Source organism: Populus trichocarpa, chromosome 2, assembly GCF_000002775.5.
Source record: "Populus trichocarpa isolate Nisqually-1 chromosome 2, P.trichocarpa_v4.1, whole genome shotgun sequence".
Taxonomy (NCBI): Eukaryota; Viridiplantae; Streptophyta; class Magnoliopsida; order Malpighiales; family Salicaceae; genus Populus; species Populus trichocarpa.
Window position 1 is genome coordinate 3,714,828 of NC_037286.2, and position 20,507 is coordinate 3,735,334.

The 20,507-nt window shown below is 33.7% G+C and overlaps 3 protein-coding genes across 3 annotated transcripts; all 3 read right to left on the bottom strand.

Moving 5' to 3' along the window:
- Positions 1-301: 301 nt before the first annotated feature.
- LOC18096160 (outer envelope membrane protein 7) lies at positions 302-1,176 on the bottom strand. Its single transcript, XM_024595685.2, has one exon. It carries the CDS (start codon positions 946-948, stop codon positions 715-717), a length of 234 nt encoding a protein of 77 aa, XP_024451453.1. The 5' UTR covers positions 949-1,176; the 3' UTR covers positions 302-714.
- An 869-nt stretch (positions 1,177-2,045) lies between these two features.
- LOC7480704 (small nuclear ribonucleoprotein SmD1a) lies at positions 2,046-4,750 on the bottom strand. The gene is made up of 4 exons (XM_002302085.4): positions 4,582-4,750; positions 4,427-4,503; positions 2,448-2,639; positions 2,046-2,340 (listed from the first exon to the last, which is right to left on the bottom strand). Exons 1-4 carry the CDS (start codon positions 4,593-4,595, stop codon positions 2,276-2,278), a joined length of 348 nt encoding a protein of 115 aa, XP_002302121.1. The 5' UTR covers positions 4,596-4,750; the 3' UTR covers positions 2,046-2,275.
- Positions 4,751-7,852: 3,102 nt separating this feature from the next.
- LOC7480705 (probable aspartic proteinase GIP2) lies at positions 7,853-9,421 on the bottom strand. Its single transcript, XM_002302086.4, has one exon. The coding sequence runs from the start codon at positions 9,366-9,368 to the stop codon at positions 8,052-8,054; it is 1,317 nt and encodes a 438-aa protein (XP_002302122.1). The 5' UTR covers positions 9,369-9,421; the 3' UTR covers positions 7,853-8,051.
- Between the last annotated feature and the right edge of the window lie 11,086 nt (positions 9,422-20,507).

Below are 20,507 nucleotides of genomic sequence, written 5' to 3' on the forward strand. Positions count from 1 at the left end.
CAATATATTTTCAAACAAAAATTTCTTAAAAAAACAACCTTAGAAACATGTTATAATCCGAAACATGATAAAATCTGCAAATATCATGCAACATGCCTGTATTTATATCTCTTTACCCTATTGAATTTTAAGCTGACATGAAACCACCAACAGCACCCACCTTTCCAGCATTGAGATGAATTAGGTCTGTGAATTGATTTACTAGGCATATAATATATATATCGTTCGGTTGCAGAGATTAATGATCCAAATCAAATATTCACATCTACAAAACGAGAGGAAATAAATCCAATTCCCAATCTTATAATCAACGAGCCCACGATTCATACTTTATTTGATCAAAACCTTATTCACATCGTCACACATGCGCCACCAACATCAGCTTTACCAAAATACATATAGAATACTATGTTTTTTATATACAGATTATACAATCACCTTGATTTCTTGAATCCGCAAACTGGAGAACAGGACGGGGAAAAAAGCACCATCAAAGATTCAAGGCAGATCTGATAAAATATTCCTGGCATTGATAACTAGAGGAGGTTAAAATCCCAACATAATACAACTAAGAACCCATAAATCTCCCATTCCCGGGCATTTAAACCCTACAAATCTATCGCTAAAAGTACTGATCTCTAACCCCTGGCCCCACCTTTTCTATTTTGTATATAACCAAACATCTAGTCTTCAAAAATCATACCGTCATCATCATCAAACAGTTGCTGGGTTCTCATCAGAGACAAAAGCATCAGATTCTGTAGGCAAGTCCTTCTGCGCGTGATCAGCAGAGTCATCGTCATCACCGGGATCGCGAGCAGGATCAGACTTGTCCTCGGCGGAACGAGCTTTGTCGAGGAAAGGTTTGAAAGCCATTTCAATAGCTAGCCACCCAAATGCAAGAGCCCCAAATACAAAAATCGCCTGTTTCGCTGGCTTCATCCCCATCTTCTTCTTCTTCTATCTCCTTAGCCGCTGCCCTCTATGTTGAGTATGATATTTTAAGGGGCAGATTGGAGTCGGTAAAAGTTTCTTTTTGATATTTTTTACTCAAAAATATTTTTTTAATTTTTTAATTTATTTTGATTTTAATATATTAAAATCATCTAAAAATATTTAAAATTAAAACAAATTCAATTTTTAAAAAATAATGATTCGATCACACAGCCAAACGATGTCTAAGCTTACTATGCAAACTAAAGGTGGTATCCCGGGTGGATTTATCTATCCGTGCGTGGGCCCATCAAGTTTTTTGGGTTATCGATTGACGGTCAGGATTTGGTTCTGAGCTAGGGCCACTGGGAAAAGGTTTTCCTTCTTTTTTAAAGAAGATGGGGTTACGTGGGAAAAAACTTGTCTGACTTGCTCGATAAATCTATATTTTTGCTCGAGGCCTTTTGGTATAAACTGGAGGAGGACCTGCCGTTTCAAATTCGATACACCGTTGCTGATAAAGAAAAAACAAAAACAAGAGAGGAAACATGAAACTATTTGAAAAGGAAAAGAAGTGAGATCCAGACCCTTACCGAACGTTGTTTGACCGAACATAGATTGTGTAACAATGTTCAATTTCCTAAAATAAGAGTTAAGTTTATATTTTCATGAAAAATATTTTTATTTTCTAGTTTTTCTGTAAACATGAAACTATTTTCTAGATTTTTTTTTTGGCATTTGTTTATAGAATAACCCTAAACACAATTTTTACTGCTAGGATTTAAACTTTCGCATATCAATTCCTATACAGAGAGATGCCAGAAGCAGTTGTACAGGACCATCTCTTTATCATTCATCAACGAGATTTAATGATCAGCCAGGTGAACTTTTGCTAAGCATCTCTTTTTATGGGTTAAGAACTCTCAAGTATCAACAGCACAAGAACGCCATTAAGAGACATTCAGACAGTTTCGAACCAGCCACCAGGAGCGTCGGAAGTGGAATTTATAGCCACTTGATCTAGTTGTGCAAACTTGTACCTGCAGCATGCAAGCAATTTAGAACAGAGCGCTCCATAAACGATAGGATGGCAGCATGAACAAGACAGCAGGTTACAGAAGAGTAATATAGCATAAGCTCATCACTTTGATCTTCTGGTTAAATTTGGAAAAGGTTACCGATAGACAAACTCATATCCTGCAATTAGCCTCCACAAGGCAAAAACAGTTAAATAAAAGCAGTAACATTCTCTTAATGTCCCTAACTTTACCGACAAATACTTGCTACAACATAGGTGTTTACATAACCAGACGCTGTAAAAATTAAAGCAAGCACAACACGATTAGCGGCCACGTCCGCGCCCACGACCACGTCCACGGCCCCTGCCTCGACCACCCAAAGCCCTCCCTGGATTTTTCAGTAGAATTAAAATTATTAGCAATCAATAGTATATTGAAAATGAAATAATATGTAACATTTAAATGTAACTAAAGCTGCAAATAAGTTAGCAATACCAGCTGTTGGCTTCTTAGGTTTGACCCTAGGTGTCTCCTCAACCAGCAAAGTCTCAAGATTCAAGCTGTCAGGAAGGATGTAATAACGAATGTTGTTGCCCCTCACGCTGAGATGATCCAAAGTTACTGGGTTTTTCCCTTTCACTGTTAGTTTCACTGTTTTCAGATGAGTATTCATACTGATATCAACACCTACAGCCAGCAAATCAACCAGTCAGAATTATCATTACTTCACCTGTTCCAACACGAGCACAGTAAAGATAATTGTAATTTCTATTGCAGGAAAAATCAAGTTAGGCATATTCCACAAAGTGAAAAGCCAGTCAAAAAATTAAAGCAATACAGCATAGCCAGTTCCATTGGAATATCACCTAATGATACTCCTCTAAAGCCCCTAAAGTTGAAAGTCATTTAAGGATCAGAAAAAAATTTAATCCTGGAACAAAATTGCCTAGAAAGAGAAAATCATAAAAGATTTCAAATCCTCCTCCATCACCAAATAGCTACAAAGCAGCAGGGTTCCAGAAAGTCTTGCAATCTGCCCTCTTCCTCCTGCTGCCTGTAGGATACATCATTATTGAATCCATTGATCTCATAACCATCCAAGCGGTGTGTAAATCATACATAGTTGAACTTTCAATTGATAGACCACTGGTTACCACAGTTTATCAAGTATTATTCTCACCCACATGTTGTTCCTACCAATGGTAACTGATATGCCTGAGTCAGGGGCACACTACTTCCCACACCAAATTTCCAAGGGTAAAAAAGAGTATCATGAATGTCTAAGAGAAAAACATTCACGGAAAAAGATGTTGCTGTAAGAGATATAGCAGCTAGCACTTATGCTACACCAATATGGCCACGTTAACACTGATTTATAACTCAAAATTCAATGGCTTGGCAGTGACAAATGACATTGCAAATGAAGTTACGAACTATACACAAAACCATGTTTATCCTCATTCCTCATCAAAGCTTCAGAGACCAGAAGCTTCTTCAAGCTCCTACAATGGATGTGTCCCTATGAGATTATTGCATGTTGTTCTACATTCATGGTTGTAAATCTTAATTATTCTACTTAAATTTATAAATGTTGGGCCCTTGCAAAAAGGGCAAGAATAAAAGTACAGATGCTACCCCCTCACCCCCCAAAATAACCAAAAAAAATCCAAATCCTTCCTCGGGTAAAAGATTAACCTCTGATTTGAAACTCAACAGTTGATTCCAGCTGTTAGAAATTCCATGAAAGAAAACAAAGGCTTCCAACCATAGATGGGTTTGTCCACCAATCCAAAAGAGAGGAAAACTACCTTCCTTTCCTCTACCAATAATCATATAAATTGAACTCATTTTTTATATACTCTATCCATAAGACAAGAATCTGCATATGAAAATTTCAATATATCCAGTAGTTCATGAACAATTTATCAAAAAAAGGCACCTTACTTAATTGTCTATTTAATCCACAATTTCCCCAGACCATCAAGCACAACTCCTTTTTTTTTTTCTACTGGCCTTGGGCTAGTCCAACCCCAATTTTTTTTTTCTTTCTACAAAATCTACAAAAATCATTTTGAACATGATTAAAAAGAAGGTACTATGCTGAAGAACAGTCTGCAGCAGAACAGATATAGCAACCCTTGCTATGATGTTGAAAATAATGATGTCATATTACAGATCTATCTTTTGCACTAAAAAAACACAAAAACTCTAAATATACCATAATAAAGTGAATAGATGGCATAATTTACAGTAAATTGTGCACAATGTTGTGCGTCTTCATCAACAAATGACCTCCCCTGCGAATCTACCCAAATAAAACAGCTGCCAAACTTCAATCCGGAGTTTTTTTAGAAAAGACTGTAGCACGTTGATGCCAAACAATAACCAAATAAATACTAGGGTTTAACAAAACCCTAGGTAGATAAAACGAAAAAAAAAATGCAGGTCATAGAGAGAGAGAGAGGGATCGTAACCTGTGATGGTTCCATGAACAACAGTTCCGTTCTTGAGTTCAATTGAGACGGTCTCATTGTTCAGCTTCATCAAAAACCTAAAGAAGAAACCGATTAATCAACAACACAACAATTGGATTACTAATTAATAGCAGAAAAGGAGAGTAGAAACTGACCTGACGAGCTTCATTGTGGTCTCGAACGTGCAGAACTGAGCTTACCTAGCTAGGGTTTGAAGATGAAAAATCGAAGGCCAGTGTTGGAAGCGGGAGTGATGAATTGCTCTACTGCTATTAGGGCTGCTCTCTCAAGCTTTATTATTGAAAGGCCCAGGGCTTCTCCATACGGTGTCGTTCGATAGTTAAAAATAATAATATAAAGTAAAATTTTTCAGGTTTTGAGGAGAACTTTTTAATAAACCAGTGTTATTAAATTCTAATGAGTCTAGTGTTTTAAGAAAGGGATTGAGGTTATTTTTTAAAATGTATTTTATTAATAAGTATATTAAAATAATATTTTTATTTTTTAAAAAATTATTTTTGATATCAGTACATCAAAATGATTTAAAATTATTAAAAAAATATTAATTTTAAAAATATTAATATTTTTTAAAAATATTTTTTAAACACAAAAGCAAACAGTTGAAAAGTAATTTTTATAAAATATATTAAAATAATTTTTTTAATATATATGTGTATTAAAAATATTAAAAAATATTTATTTGATATTTATTTATTTTAAATACATTTTTAAAACATATTCAAATACAAAAATAAATTTTATTCTAGTTATTTAGGATTTGACTGGAATGACTTAGTTATTTAAGTCAAAATTTAATTTAATTTTTATTTTCTAAAAATCTAGTATTATGCTTATTAAAAAAAAAAACTATATCATTTTAAATTAATCTAAATTAATTCAAGTTTTGTATTAAATCTTAGGTGGTGTTGATATTATAATAACTATTGTTTTTTAAAATAATTTTTATTTAAAAATATATTAAAATAAATTTTTTATTTTTTAAATTTATTTTTAATATTAATATATTAAAAAAAAAAAAAACTAATTCATTAAAAATAAAAAGAGGTTGCAAAGACAAATATTACTCTCCACTAATAGAAACCCGCAGATCCCTATGAATCAGAACAGACCCTTCCTTCCTTCCGCCTCATATCCCTGCCTGTAGAGCCCGGAACCTGAGAGCCACGATTTTCAAGATCGTTACAGCGCGTGTTTTGATTAGAATTGTTAATCAATTCCACTTCTCACTAATTAATTTGGAATCGATTATACCTTAATCAATTTGGTAATTAATGTGGCTGGTTAGTTTCCCGTATACGGAATGGAATGAGAGGAAAGGGAAGGGATTGCCGAGTGAGTGACCCATGCCATGATGAGGAACATATCTTAACCTTCTGGGATTGTAATTTTGTTGTCTTTCTACTGCCAAGAAGTTGAGCAATTAGAGCTTCGTGCAAGTTCATTAAGGTTTGCAACGCTCCATTCTAAATTAACTTCATTGCCGAGGTAGTTGAGATGGACTGTAATAACTTTTATATTTGCTCATGTCAGATAAGATGCATTGCAAGGGACGGGACGGGATTTTGTACCTGATGATGGTGACCTTTGTACTGTAATATATACAGAAATTCTGCGATACAATAATTCCTATAATAGACTAAAATATTTTGAGAATTTCACTGGCACTATCGATAAATGGTTGTTGCCTGAGGATTAATTGTAATAGCTTTTATAGGAATCATACGTTCCTTTGAAAGCTTTAATGTTCAAGAGTTTGAATTGTTCTCGTTTATTGTTGTTGCATACCCTTCTTAGGTTTTGCAATTTTCCTCCCAGAAAACACACTCAAAGAAGTATATTCTCCTCCATTGCACCCATGGCCATAACTTGACAGGCTGCATGATTGCTCATTTTCTTGAAAATGTTCTTAGGTTCTTGTTTGTTATACATGTTTTATCATGAAAAGAAGCCTGAACTATCTGCATGCCCTCAAACTCCGGAGTGGAAAAGACCTTTGGATTCTTATTTTAACAGAGAATCTATGCGAGGTCATAAATATAATGGGGCAACTCCTGTTTATGTATGAAACATTTGAGAGCGCGATTTAATCAGTTCCCAACTCTTTATATTATTTTGTGTTGCAGATTTATAGTGTTGGAATCTAGGAAAGCTTGGTTGTGTATTGCATGCCTCTAGAAGAGTTTTATGTTCAATGTTGTTGGTGTAGAGACATCTTCTATGTAACATTCTTTAACCAGTGTGTAGCACACTTTCATCCTCTGCCGTTGTAGATTGATAGCATTTGAGCTCCATTGCCGCTATGCCAAGGCATTCCTAAAACTGTGTTCCAGTTGGTACAGCTCAATGTCTTTTGAACTCTTTATGTTGCTTCTTCTGTTACTGATTTGCCAGTGATCCTTTTAAAGATTTATATCTGGCAATCAAAACATTTTTATTATAAACATGTTAGGAGAATTATGTGAGATGTGACACAATGACGAATGATGTTCCGGGCAATGCAGTTCCTTCTGATCGACAGCAAGAAATTCAACAAATCTGCTACAAACTACTAAACCTGGGAGTACATGTTACACTTTGAGAAGCTATTCTTCCTTATTTTATGCTTTCTTTTCTTGCTTCCATAGTTACCGACAACTCTGTTCTAGTTGGTATCTCATGGGTGCTTCGAACTTCAACCTGTATATTATTAGCGTTGTATTCATTTTTTCCATTTTTTGTTCAATTCTTGCTATTAAGTTATCTATAGCCATTGATTTTTTACTGGACCTTTCCTTGATTCTTTGTGGAACCTCAACTTTCACAAGTTTTTGAAGCACGAGAATACATTTCTTAATTGTATATATTCTGGTCTTGGACACTTTACTGTTCTAAATCGTATATTACTGTTAATTATGGCTCGCTCCTTCCATTCTCTGCCAGCAAGTATATTTTTAACTAAGCAACAATAAAATATTGTTATTCTTTTTTTATGCTCTTTACATATTATTATTCTGTCTTAATCGTCGGTGTCAATGTCACATTCTTGCATAAATCTGAACTCCCATACTTCATCCATTTATCTTCATTGCCACGTACATAAAGATCTTGGTTTGGTCAACCATTCATCAATATAATCAGTGTGCTGCAGCTGTATATTGTATTGTTTTTAGTGGTATAAAATTCAGCTTTCGTGCCCCCTGAAGTCACCATTCCAGACTCGACGACATGTGCAGTTCATTGTCCCAAAAAAACTCGTAATTGCTCATGCAAGACATTGTGTTATGGTGTAACCGAAGTAAGGTCCAGTACTACAGACCTCAAAATCGTTTATGTTTCCTCTTTTTTTTTCTTTTGTCAAAGGAGAAGCAAATTATGTATGTTCAGATACGCGTTAAAGCTCTGATCTTGATGTTCAACACTCTAGAGTTGCAAACATCATGTTTTATTAAATTTAAGAGAAAATGGGATATATAGCTTACATTACAAACGTGTCTGCTAAGAAATTTTGGGGTCACTTATTTGTTCGCCAAGCCAAAAGAAAAAACAATGGCCGCTTATTTACAGAGTGTAATTTGTGTATAACATTGAAAAGAAATATATTTCGTGAAGCATCATGGTGAAACCCCTAGGCAATGGAGGTGAAATTGAAGTTGGCACATGTAGTTTGCCTGCCAAAGAGCAGAGAGCTAAACCCGAGTCTTGATGCAGCCAAATCAAACTGAAAGAGATTGTCCTCGAGCTGATACCCTCCAATAACAATTGAAGTCGTGGGATTTGAACCACCATTAACAAATCCGAGACACAACACATTGTCGCTGACTTGCACCATTGAGTTTGCACCAAATATTCTCCAGATCACGTTCTCATTCTGCAAAACAAGAGAAATAGTTGGCACAGCAGCCCCCAGACGTGTGCTAAAAATGTTGTCGCTGCTAAAGCACACATCAAAAGGTGCAACAGAAGCCACCCTTGTGATGTTCCTAGCTGCAGACTCATTGATAAAAGCCCTGGTCACAGCATTGAAAATAGAAGACTCCAGGACAGTGTACGGGTTCACTGTGCTAATTTTTGTGCCACCTTTGCCTTGGCTATCAATAGACAGCAATGTTGCATTCAATGGGACAGTTTTGTCACTAATCCTGATAGATTTAACACCAATGAAATATTCAGCTGAAGGCTCGCCTTGGCTAAAAGCTGAAGCTGTGCTTACTGGGTTGATGAAGAGTGGTGTGAAGGAGAGTGACTGGGATGTCAATTGAATGTTAGGAAGGAAGTTGTAAGGACCATCACCGAAGATTATGACACCTTTTGCGGGTGCTGGAGATGTTAAACAAATTGCAAATTTTCTGTTGAAGCTGAAGGCAGAAGCAAATTGTGAAGGAAATGCGATTCTAGTTCTGCCAAGTCCAGCCATACCAACAACACCACTAGCAAGACCCTGAAGCAAAAATGTGGGGGCACAAGAGAATAGGAAACGTGGCACGGACGCTTCCCTGCCAGGGTTTGACCCGTTGGTCGAATTGACAGACACAACATCTGTTGCTAGTTCACCACCTGTGGCGGTGCGAGTCACTGTGTTGTCAGGAATGACACCGCATGTGTTATTGTTGCAACCTGGCCTAGGCCCTGAGAAACAATCACCGCAGCCACCAGCTCTAGCCAATGAGCAGAGTGCTGAGCCACAACGTGCTGGACGGTATGTAGATGACACATAATTTTTGTCACAGTCAACCCACAAGAACTGGCCACCAAGATCAACAACAAGGTTGATGGGCACTTGAGGGGTCCTTTGTTTGATTTGGGTGACATATTGGAGAGTGGCACTATCTTTTGTGACTGGAACGACTAGGGCCTTGGGGCGGAAAGATTGTTGAGCAATAGATGGGGAGAGGAGTAAAAGTAGCAGAGCAGAGCAGAGAAAGTGATGAATTGAAGAAGCCATCGTTAGAGCAAGTGTGTAGCGATGCGGGAAATGGGCGTGGAGAGAAAGGGCCAAATGCCATCAATTTATGCTCGAGTCTCGTGGGGTGTGCCATGGAGAGCTACAGGATCAAGACGGAGGACAGCTCAACATGAAAAGGAATAATGCCAACTAAAGAGGCAACTTCAACAACGGCAACTCTTCATATCCAAGATCCAGAATATGCCTTCGCCATCTTTGACCATATAATAATAACGCATTATCTCAGCTAAGTAATTAAAAAACGTGTTAAGAAAATCTACTGTTGATTAATCAAATTCTTGCATGATCATAAAGCTCTTTGTGAAAGTATGGTTATTGTTTTTTTTTTTTAATAAAGCCACTTTATAAATTGTTAATCAGATTCCATACTTGTTCTCCAAAAAATAAAAAATAAAAACATGGTACACTTACCTCTAGTACATGACTGTAGAATGTGTTGTTATAGAAGAATTGAATTTCAGTAAATATATTTTCTCATTACCGAGAACCAAAGTAATAATTATGTAACAAACAAAAAGTAGCATGCATGCCCAAAATTTCCATGAAAAAAATAAATTTAATGAATATTTAAATCTAGATAATATTATTTATTATCTATTCAAACATGAATATAAGTGTTGAAGTATTTTTCTTATAGATATCATTATATTAATACATTTTAAACTGAAAATTACTTTAAAAAAAGCATAATTGTACAGTTTTCAATACAAAGCCAGCATTTAATATGTTATCACGATTCAATGAAAACAATAGATTAAAGATATTCCGGTCAGACTAAATAATAAAAAGATAGAGCAGAATAAGAAACTACAGAGCGGAAGCATCCTTTTGAAAATTATACACAATTCAACAATAGCATGTATGGATATATCTGTTTGATTGGGACATCGAGCACATCTGCTAGCGGACCCAGAAGACTTCCATCATATAAAAATTCGCATGAAATCCTGAACTGCTTGTGATCTTCGGTGTGAAGGTATTTTTGGATAATCTTCGAGCTTTTACTAGCAATGATAGAGTTAATTGTAATTAGGTAATCATTAGGAGTACGTAAGGTTTCACGTCTGAAAATCCATGGCCAGCAACCTGCCCCCCTGTTCATGGCTCCAGCAAACATATCCTGTCAGGCTCAAAAGCGATGCCTGGCAGCAAGTCAACAACTCAAATATCTTTTTTTTTATTTTTTGAGAAATCGTCAAATTGAGATCTGTCATTGTTGAATGCAATACCAAAAGTCAGACAATTTGTTTTGTCAATTAGCTGCTAGCTTTATGAAAAATCTGTAGGCTGGGTCGGCAAGTTTTTCTTCGTTTGGCAAAAGCAAATTTCATTCTGTATTTGTTTTAAAGGTTTATTATTGTTTTTTTAATGTGTTGTTATTAAAAATAAATTTTTAAAATATATATATATGCTATTTTAATATGATTTTTAACAAGAAATACTTTTAAAAACAACCTTTAATATAATCTTAAATACGTTTATAGGCTGTTTGAAATTGTATTTTAAATGGCGTTTCATTAAAAAATTTAAAAAATTATTTTAATAAATTAAAAAAATAATAATTTAAAATGTAATTACTACTGTCTTCTTAAATACCCATGTAATTTAAACAACTTTACACGACATTTACATCAGTGAAGACCGAGTTTTTTTTTAATTTTAATGATTTTATGGACATACTTATCACTTCATTTTAATATATTAAGAACTATATATTATTCTGAGCGATAGATATAAAATTCCAAGTAGGAAGGTAAATGAAGAATTGATAAAAAAAAATTATCAATAGAACGTCAGTTTATAATTAACCTATATTGAAAGATATATGTGTAATAATATAATCAAATAAACATGGAAACAGTATGCAATCTTCAATTGTTTAAAAATCCTTTATTTTATCAATTGAAGTGGTACTTGGTTTCTTTTAAGATGGGTGATTGTATCGATTTTTTTTTTTTTCATAACCGGGGTATTCGGACCAGCTTACATGCACTACGACTAATTTCCAGACCCACTGAACACCCTGCAAGCCCAGCAGGCAGGTAAAACACCGCGGGGGTGACAGGTGGGCACGCTGAGGCTTGAACCCAAGAGGCAGAGGCAGGGAAACCCTGCCAAAACCACTGGACCACAAGCCTCGGTGCCGTATCGATTTAATATTAATCCATAGCATACTAACTTTATTTGTTTTCCCAGAATTCCTCATCGAGCTTATGAAGACTTCGAATAATTTTTTTTTAATGAGTTTGATATCTATATCTTGAAATAATACTAAAATCTCGATGATTATTTAAAAAAATAACCTCGATAAATCAAGGCTATTCAAGCCAGTTATACCGAACAATGTTTAACTCTCCGAGGGCCATGAAACATGGAGTTGATACTTCGTAAACAAGAGGATTGACAAAAAAAAAAAAAAAAAGCATAGTAGAAAATGGTGTCCGAGTTATAATTGCATTGACAACTAGAAAACAAGGCTAGATGAGGAATTCTAAATAATAAGATATAAAAAATGAGGAATACTTACGAAGAGAAAAAAAAAAAAGGCAAACAAAAAGGGTTAGCTGTTTGGGTTAGCAAGAGAAAGCACTTGATGAGATATAAAAGTTGATAATAATAAGATTTTCTTCTAAATATAGAGAAAATGACAAGAACAAAAAGGGTTAGCAAGAGAATGCAAACAAATATCAATAGGAACTTAGGGTGCTTTATTTAACTTTAGCTTTTGTGATTGTGATGTAAAAAATGAGTTAACTGTTTGGTAATATATCAAATTGCGTTTTATATTGTGGAGCCCATTAAAAAATTAAGTATGAAATACAATTTTTATGAAGCAATTTTTACATGTTTTTTTAACAGAGTTTCGTAAAATTTTGCGTTTCAAAAGCATTTTTTTCAAAATTTGAAAACTTTTTATTTTTTCTTTACTTCAAATTATTTTTTTTGTATTTTCAGATCATTTTGATGCGTTGATATCAAAAATAATTTTTTAAATTTTTTAAAAAATTATTTTTATACATTTCCAAATAAAAAGCACTTTTCAAAAGCAACCACAACCAAACATTTTATACGTGTTTTTTGCTGCACATAAACCTCAATCATAATTTTTACCAAACACGTATCTAAATCCAACTAACCACACATAACCACACTTTTTTTAAACTTATTTTTTTAAAATCATAATCACAAAATAACTATCTAAAAAACAAACACACTTTTTATGGCCAAGGGAAACAATAGGCAATATTATTATATAAAAAATGTTATTAAATTTTAATGCTAGAGTATCGCTTGCTGAACTATCGTGACGAAATGAGAAAATCTATCATACTAGTATGATGTGCCCTTACAATCGGCCTATTAAAAGGTACACATAGAAATATAATGAGGCACCTATAAAAGCAAATCACAATATTTGAGTATTTAAAATTTAATGGTTTCATCATGTAATTCGGAGACCATTTTTTAATTTACACTTGATTTCTTATATAATTGATTACTATACTAATTTGATTTTAATCCAGCATCATGAAAATAACTGATTGGCATTGAGGATTTATTATATACCCTCTCCCATATTATGATGGCTGCTAACCATGGTTTTTTTTTTCTTTTTTTTTCCTCGAGGAATACTTACAAAGAGAAAAAAAAAAAGGAAAAAAAAAAAAAACAATCAAAGCCATCTTGGCGACTTGCCACCAACACGCGTTGCCTTGAAAAAGAAACTCGGCCGTAACAATTTTAGTGTTATTTAAGGACATGTTTTGGATTGTGGTAGTAATTGTTGTTCAAAGTGCTTTTCACCTGAAAATACATCAAAATGATATTTTTTATTTTTTAAAAAATTGTTTTTGAGACCAGCACATCAAATTATTTAAAAACATTAAAAAAATTAACAAGTTTTTTAATTTTCTTTTAAAAAAACACAATTTACACATTTCCAAACACAAAAAACCATAAATAAAGCTTGGACAAAATCCCAGACACCGCTGGAATGCGGTGGCAAGGTTTCCATATACATTGGAGCGTGCAACACATGCAAATTTTTTTACCGGTTTATTCCCTTGGCAATAATTTTATTTTATTTCATCCACGATTCTTTGATAACCTTTAATTTTATTTATTTTTATCTTTGATCCCTCATTTCTGGATGACTCTTCAAACTAGCCCTGAACTGTAATTTTTTTTACCTGGGTTGGCTTTAAAGGTGACTGGGTCGTGTTTTGGCTAGCTTGGTCAACGGGTCACTTCGAATAACTGAGTCAAAACCTGAAGCATGCAACAAAGCATGACATGATGCATAGTTGAAAAAATAAAAGAACACATAAACTGTGCCAGCATTTTCTTTTTTTTGCGGTTCATTTTTTTTCTTTTTTTTTAAATAAACGTTGACACATGGTTAAAAATGGTATTAAATGGCATGAAGGGATCATGTTTTTTTTAAAAATATTTTATTTATTATTAATAATTTTTTGTATGTTTATTAATACATAATAGTGATTAGTTTTACTGTGTTACACAGATGTGCCAATTATTATTTTTTCCCACTTGTTTCATTGTCATCCTTTTCTTTTTTATCCAAGATTCTTTTATGACTTTTCATTTTTTTATTCTGGTCCCTGGTTCTCAATAACTTTTAAAATTAGCTCCAAATACCATCCCACCCGAACCCACTTAAGGTTTAGCAAGGGAGAAAATAATGGAAGAGAAATGGATGGAGCAGATTGTCATACCAGATTGGCTTGTTGTGGTCGTGCCATGACTTGATTTGTGAATATAGTAAACTAACCTGAATTGACCGGAGTTGATTTAATATCACGTTATCTTTTGATTTTATTTTTTTGATTTTATCCTTTATGGTTCATTGTTTCACATTTGAGTATTAGTTTAAATAAAATTAAACTATTTATTTTAAAATTTGAGTTAGTTTTGAACTGAATGACCAGGTTGTATTGTGGCTACTTTTATCAAATGGGCCATGTCAAACAATTGGAGTTGAAACCTGAACCACGCAGTGAATAACAATATGGTGCAAAGTTGTAAAAATAAAAAAAAATATAAACCTTAACAATCTAGGTGGTGGCCCAGTGGTAAGAGCTTGGGACCAAGAGGTTTGCTCCCTCTGTGGTCTCAGGTTTGAGCCCTGTGGTTGCTCATATGATGGGCACTGGAGGCTTACATGGTCGTTAACTTCAGGGCCCGTGGGATTAGTCGAGGTGCGCGCAAGCTGGCCCGGATACCCATGTTAAACTAAAAAAAAAGTTGTAAAAATAAAAAAAAAAACATCAATCGTTCCAATATTTTTTTTTGCTGTCAAATTTTGTTTTTTAAAAAATAAACACCAACACATGATTAAACATGGTATGGTATTAAATGGCATGATGTGTCATGAGTTTATTTAAATTTTTTTTTTTTTGGATTTGAGGAAACCCCACTCCCTGAAAAGCGCACTTTATGGGTCCAGGTGAGCAAGTAAAACCCCGGTTGTCCCAGGCTCTTACAAGAGATGCACGTCCTGACTCGAACTTAAGACCTGCTGTGTAGATCTCAAGCTTTTTGTCATCATGTTACGCCTCTTGGGGATTTATTTAAAGATTTCGCTCATTATTAACAACTTTCTTTTATCTATCAATACATAAAAGTCTATTAGTTTTATTGAATGCACCAGATAGCTTTAAAAACACATTTGATATATCATACTAGTATGATGTGCCCTTACAATCGGCCTATTAAAAGGTACACATAGAAATATAATGAGGCACCTATAAAAGCAAATCACAATATTTGAGTATTTAAAATTTAATGGTTTCATCATGTAATTCGGAGACCATTTTTTAATTTACACTTGATTTCTTATATAATTGATTACTATACTAATTTGATTTTAATCCAGCATCATGAAAATAACTGATTGGCATTGAGGATTTATTATATACCCTCTCCCATATTATGATGGCTGCTAACCATGGTTTTTTTTTTTCTTTTTTTTTCCTCGAGGAATACTTACAAAGAGAAAAAAAAAAAGGAAAAAAAAAAAAAACAATCAAAGCCATCTTGGCGACTTGCCACCAACACGCGTTGCCTTGAAAAAGAAACTCGGCCGTAACAATTTTAGTGTTATTTAAGGACATGTTTTGGATTGTGGTAGTAATTGTTGTTCAAAGTGCTTTTCACCTGAAAATACATCAAAATGATATTTTTTATTTTTTAAAAAATTGTTTTTGAGACCAGCACATCAAATTATTTAAAAACATTAAAAAAATTAACAAGTTTTTTAATTTTCTTTTAAAAAAACACAATTTACACATTTCCAAACACAAAAAACCATAAATAAAGCTTGGACAAAATCCCAGACACCGCTGGAATGCGGTGGCAAGGTTTCCATATACATTGGAGCGTGCAACACATGCAAATTTTTTTACCGGTTTATTCCCTTGGCAATAATTTTATTTTATTTCATCCACGATTCTTTGATAACCTTTAATTTTATTTATTTTTATCTTTGATCCCTCATTTCTGGATGACTCTTCAAACTAGCCCTGAACTGTAATTTTTTTTACCTGGGTTGGCTTTAAAGGTGACTGGGTCGTGTTTTGGCTAGCTTGGTCAACGGGTCACTTCGAATAACTGAGTCAAAACCTGAAGCATGCAACAAAGCATGACATGATGCATAGTTGAAAAAATAAAAGAACACATAAACTGTGCCAGCATTTTCTTTTTTTTGCGGTTCATTTTTTTTCTTTTTTTTTAAATAAACGTTGACACATGGTTAAAAATGGTATTAAATGGCATGAAGGGATCATGTTTTTTTTAAAAATATTTTATTTATTATTAATAATTTTTTGTATGTTTATTAATACATAATAGTGATTAGTTTTACTGTGTTACACAGATGTGCCAATTATTATTTTTTCCCACTTGTTTCATTGTCATCCTTTTCTTTTTTATCCAAGATTCTTTTATGACTTTTCATTTTTTTATTCTGGTCCCTGGTTCTCAATAACTTTTAAAATTAGCTCCAAATACCATCCCACCCGAACCCACTTAAGGTTTAGCAAGGGAGAAAATAATGGAAGAGAAATGGATGGAGCAGATTGTCATACCAGATTGGCTTGTTGTGGTCGTGCCATGACTTGATTTGTGAATATAGTAAACTAACCTGAATTGACCGGAGTTGATTTAATATCACGTTATCTTTTGATTTTATTTTTTTGATTTTATCCTTTATGGTTCATTGTTTCACATTTGAGTATTAGTTTAAATAAAATTAAACTATTTATTTTAAAATTTGAGTTAGTTTTGAACTGAATGACCAGGTTGTATTGTGGCTACTTTTATCAAATGGGCCATGTCAAACAATTGGAGTTGAAACCTGAACCACGCAGTGAATAACAATATGGTGCAAAGTTGTAAAAATAAAAAAAAATATAAACCTTAACAATCTAGGTGGTGGCCCAGTGGTAAGAGCTTGGGACCAAGAGGTTTGCTCCCTCTGTGGTCTCAGGTTTGAGCCCTGTGGTTGCTCATATGATGGGCACTGGAGGCTTACATGGTCGTTAACTTCAGGGCCCGTGGGATTAGTCGAGGTGCGCGCAAGCTGGCCCGGATACCCATGTTAAACTAAAAAAAAAGTTGTAAAAATAAAAAAAAAACATCAATCGTTCCAATATTTTTTTTTGCTGTCAAATTTTGTTTTTTAAAAAATAAACACCAACACATGATTAAACATGGTATGGTATTAAATGGCATGATGTGTCATGAGTTTATTTAAATTTTTTTTTTTTTTGGATTTGAGGAAACCCCACTCCCTGAAAAGCGCACTTTATGGGTCCAGGTGAGCAAGTAAAACCCCGGTTGTCCCAGGCTCTTACAAGAGATGCACGTCCTGACTCGAACTTAAGACCTGCTGTGTAGATCTCAAGCTTTTTGTCATCATGTTACGCCTCTTGGGGATTTATTTAAAGATTTCGCTCATTATTAACAACTTTCTTTTATCTATCAATACATAAAAGTCTATTAGTTTTATTGAATGCACCAGATAGCTTTAAAAACACATTTGATATATCATACTAGTATGATGTGCCCTTACAATCGGCCTATTAAAAGGTACACATAGAAATATAATGAGGCACCTATAAAAGCAAATCACAATATTTGAGTATTTAAAATTTAATGGTTTCATCATGTAATTCGGAGACCATTTTTTAATTTACACTTGATTTCTTATATAATTGATTACTATACTAATTTGATTTTAATCCAGCATCATGAAAATAACTGATTGGCATTGAGGATTTATTATATACCCTCTCCCATATTATGATGGCTGCTAACCATGGTTTTTTTTTTCTTTTTTTTTCCTCGAGGAATACTTACAAAGAGAAAAAAAAAAAGGAAAAAAAAAAAAACAATCAAAGCCATCTTGGCGACTTGCCACCAACACGCGTTGCCTTGAAAAAGAAACTCGGCCGTAACAATTTTAGTGTTATTTAAGGACATGTTTTGGATTGTGGTAGTAATTGTTGTTCAAAGTGCTTTTCACCTGAAAATACATCAAAATGATATTTTTTATTTTTTAAAAAATTGTTTTTGAGACCAGCACATCAAATTATTTAAAAACATTAAAAAAATTAACAAGTTTTTTAATTTTCTTTTAAAAAAACACAATTTACACATTTCCAAACACAAAAAACCATAAATAAAGCTTGGACAAAATCCCAGACACCGCTGGAATGCGGTGGCAAGGTTTCCATATACATTGGAGCGTGCAACACATGCAAATTTTTTTACCGGTTTATTCCCTTGGCAATAATTTTATTTTATTTCATCCACGATTCTTTGATAACCTTTAATTTTATTTATTTTTATCTTTGATCCCTCATTTCTGGATGACTCTTCAAACTAGCCCTGAACTGTAATTTTTTTTACCTGGGTTGGCTTTAAAGGTGACTGGGTCGTGTTTTGGCTAGCTTGGTCAACGGGTCACTTCGAATAACTGAGTCAAAACCTGAAGCATGCAACAAAGCATGACATGATGCATAGTTGAAAAAATAAAAGAACACATAAACTGTGCCAGCATTTTCTTTTTTTTGCGGTTCATTTTTTTTCTTTTTTTTTAAATAAACGTTGACACATGGTTAAAAATGGTATTAAATGGCATGAAGGGATCATGTTTTTTTAAAAAATATTTTATTTATTATTAATAATTTTTTGTATGTTTATTAATACATAATAGTGATTAGTTTTACTGTGTTACACAGATGTGCCAATTATTATTTTTTCCCACTTGTTTCATTGTCATCCTTTTCTTTTTTATCCAAGATTCTTTTATGACTTTTCATTTTTTTATTCTGGTCCCTGGTTCTCAATAACTTTTAAAATTAGCTCCAAATACCATCCCACCCGAACCCACTTAAGGTTTAGCAAGGGAGAAAATAATGGAAGAGAAATGGATGGAGCAGATTGTCATACCAGATTGGCTTGTTGTGGTCGTGCCATGACTTGATTTGTGAATATAGTAAACTAACCTGAATTGACCGGAGTTGATTTAATATCACGTTATCTTTTGATTTTATTTTTTTGATTTTATCCTTTATGGTTCATTGTTTCACATTTGAGTATTAGTTTAAATAAAATTAAACTATTTATTTTAAAATTTGAGTTAGTTTTGAACTGAATGACCAGGTTGTATTGTGGCTACTTTTATCAAATGGGCCATGTCAAACAATTGGAGTTGAAACCTGAACCACGCAGTGAATAACAATATGGTGCAAAGTTGTAAAAATAAAAAAAAATATAAACCTTAACAATCTAGGTGGTGGCCCAGTGGTAAGAGCTTGGGACCAAGAGGTTTGCTCCCTCTGTGGTCTCAGGTTTGAGCCCTGTGGTTGCTCATATGATGGGCACTGGAGGCTTACATGGTCGTTAACTTCAGGGCCCGTGGGATTAGTCGAGGTGCGCGCAAGCTGGCCCGGATACCCATGTTAAACTAAAAAAAAAGTTGTAAAAATAAAAAAAAAACATCAATCGTTCCAATATTTTTTTTTGCTGTCAAATTTTGTTTTTTAAAAAATAAACACCAACACATGATTAAACATGGTATGGTATTAAATGGCATGATGTGTCATGAGTTTATTTAAAATTTTTTTTTTTTGGATTTGAGGAAACCCCACTCCCTGAAAAGCGCACTTTATGGGTCCAGGTGAGCAAGTAAAACCCCGGTTGTCCCAGGCTCTTACAAGAGATGCACGTCCTGACTCGAACTTAAGACCTGCTGTGTAGATCTCAAGCTTTTTGTCATCATGTTACGCCTCTTGGGGATTTATTTAAAGATTTCGCTCATTATTAACAACTTTCTTTTATCTATCAATACATAAAAGTCTATTAGTTTTATTGAATGCACCAGATAGCTTTAAAAACACATTTGATATTTTCCATCACCAAAAAAAATAAATACTCGCCATTAAGCCTTGATAGACTGATTCATGCATGGATAAGAAGGAGGAGCCGCTTACTCCTTTTAGACACATAGGCCCAAGAAAGATGGCTCCTCGCGAGCGACTGTTGACCATTTGAAAGGCTAGTGGATCAGAGTTAAATCAAATCAATCAAAGCTTTTTATATATGCTCTCGTGAGTCGTGATGCACAGATCAATACATGGTCTAGGTGCGTGCAAAGCTAATCCACTAAAATAAAGCTCCTGTCTCGTCGACGGAACGGACATGGACAGTGCAGATTACATGTAAATCCCTGGACTTAACATTATTTTTAAGTACAATTTAGATCATTTATCCACCTATTTATTCATCAATCGTTTTCAAAACATTCTAAAGACGCCCTGTAAATTTAGAATTTACTAGATTTTGATTTTTTTTATTTAGAAATATATTAAAATAATATTTTTTTATTTTTTTAAAAATTATTTTTAATACCGGTATATTAAAATAATATAAAAACATAAAAAATATTAATTTGAAGTAAATAAAAAATAAAAAAATTTTAAATTTTTTCAAAAATATTTTTAAAATATAAATACAACTTGATTATTTATTTTTTAAAAAAACTATCTTTAACGTTATCAACAATGATTTAAACAGTGTTCACACCCTTTTTTTTTC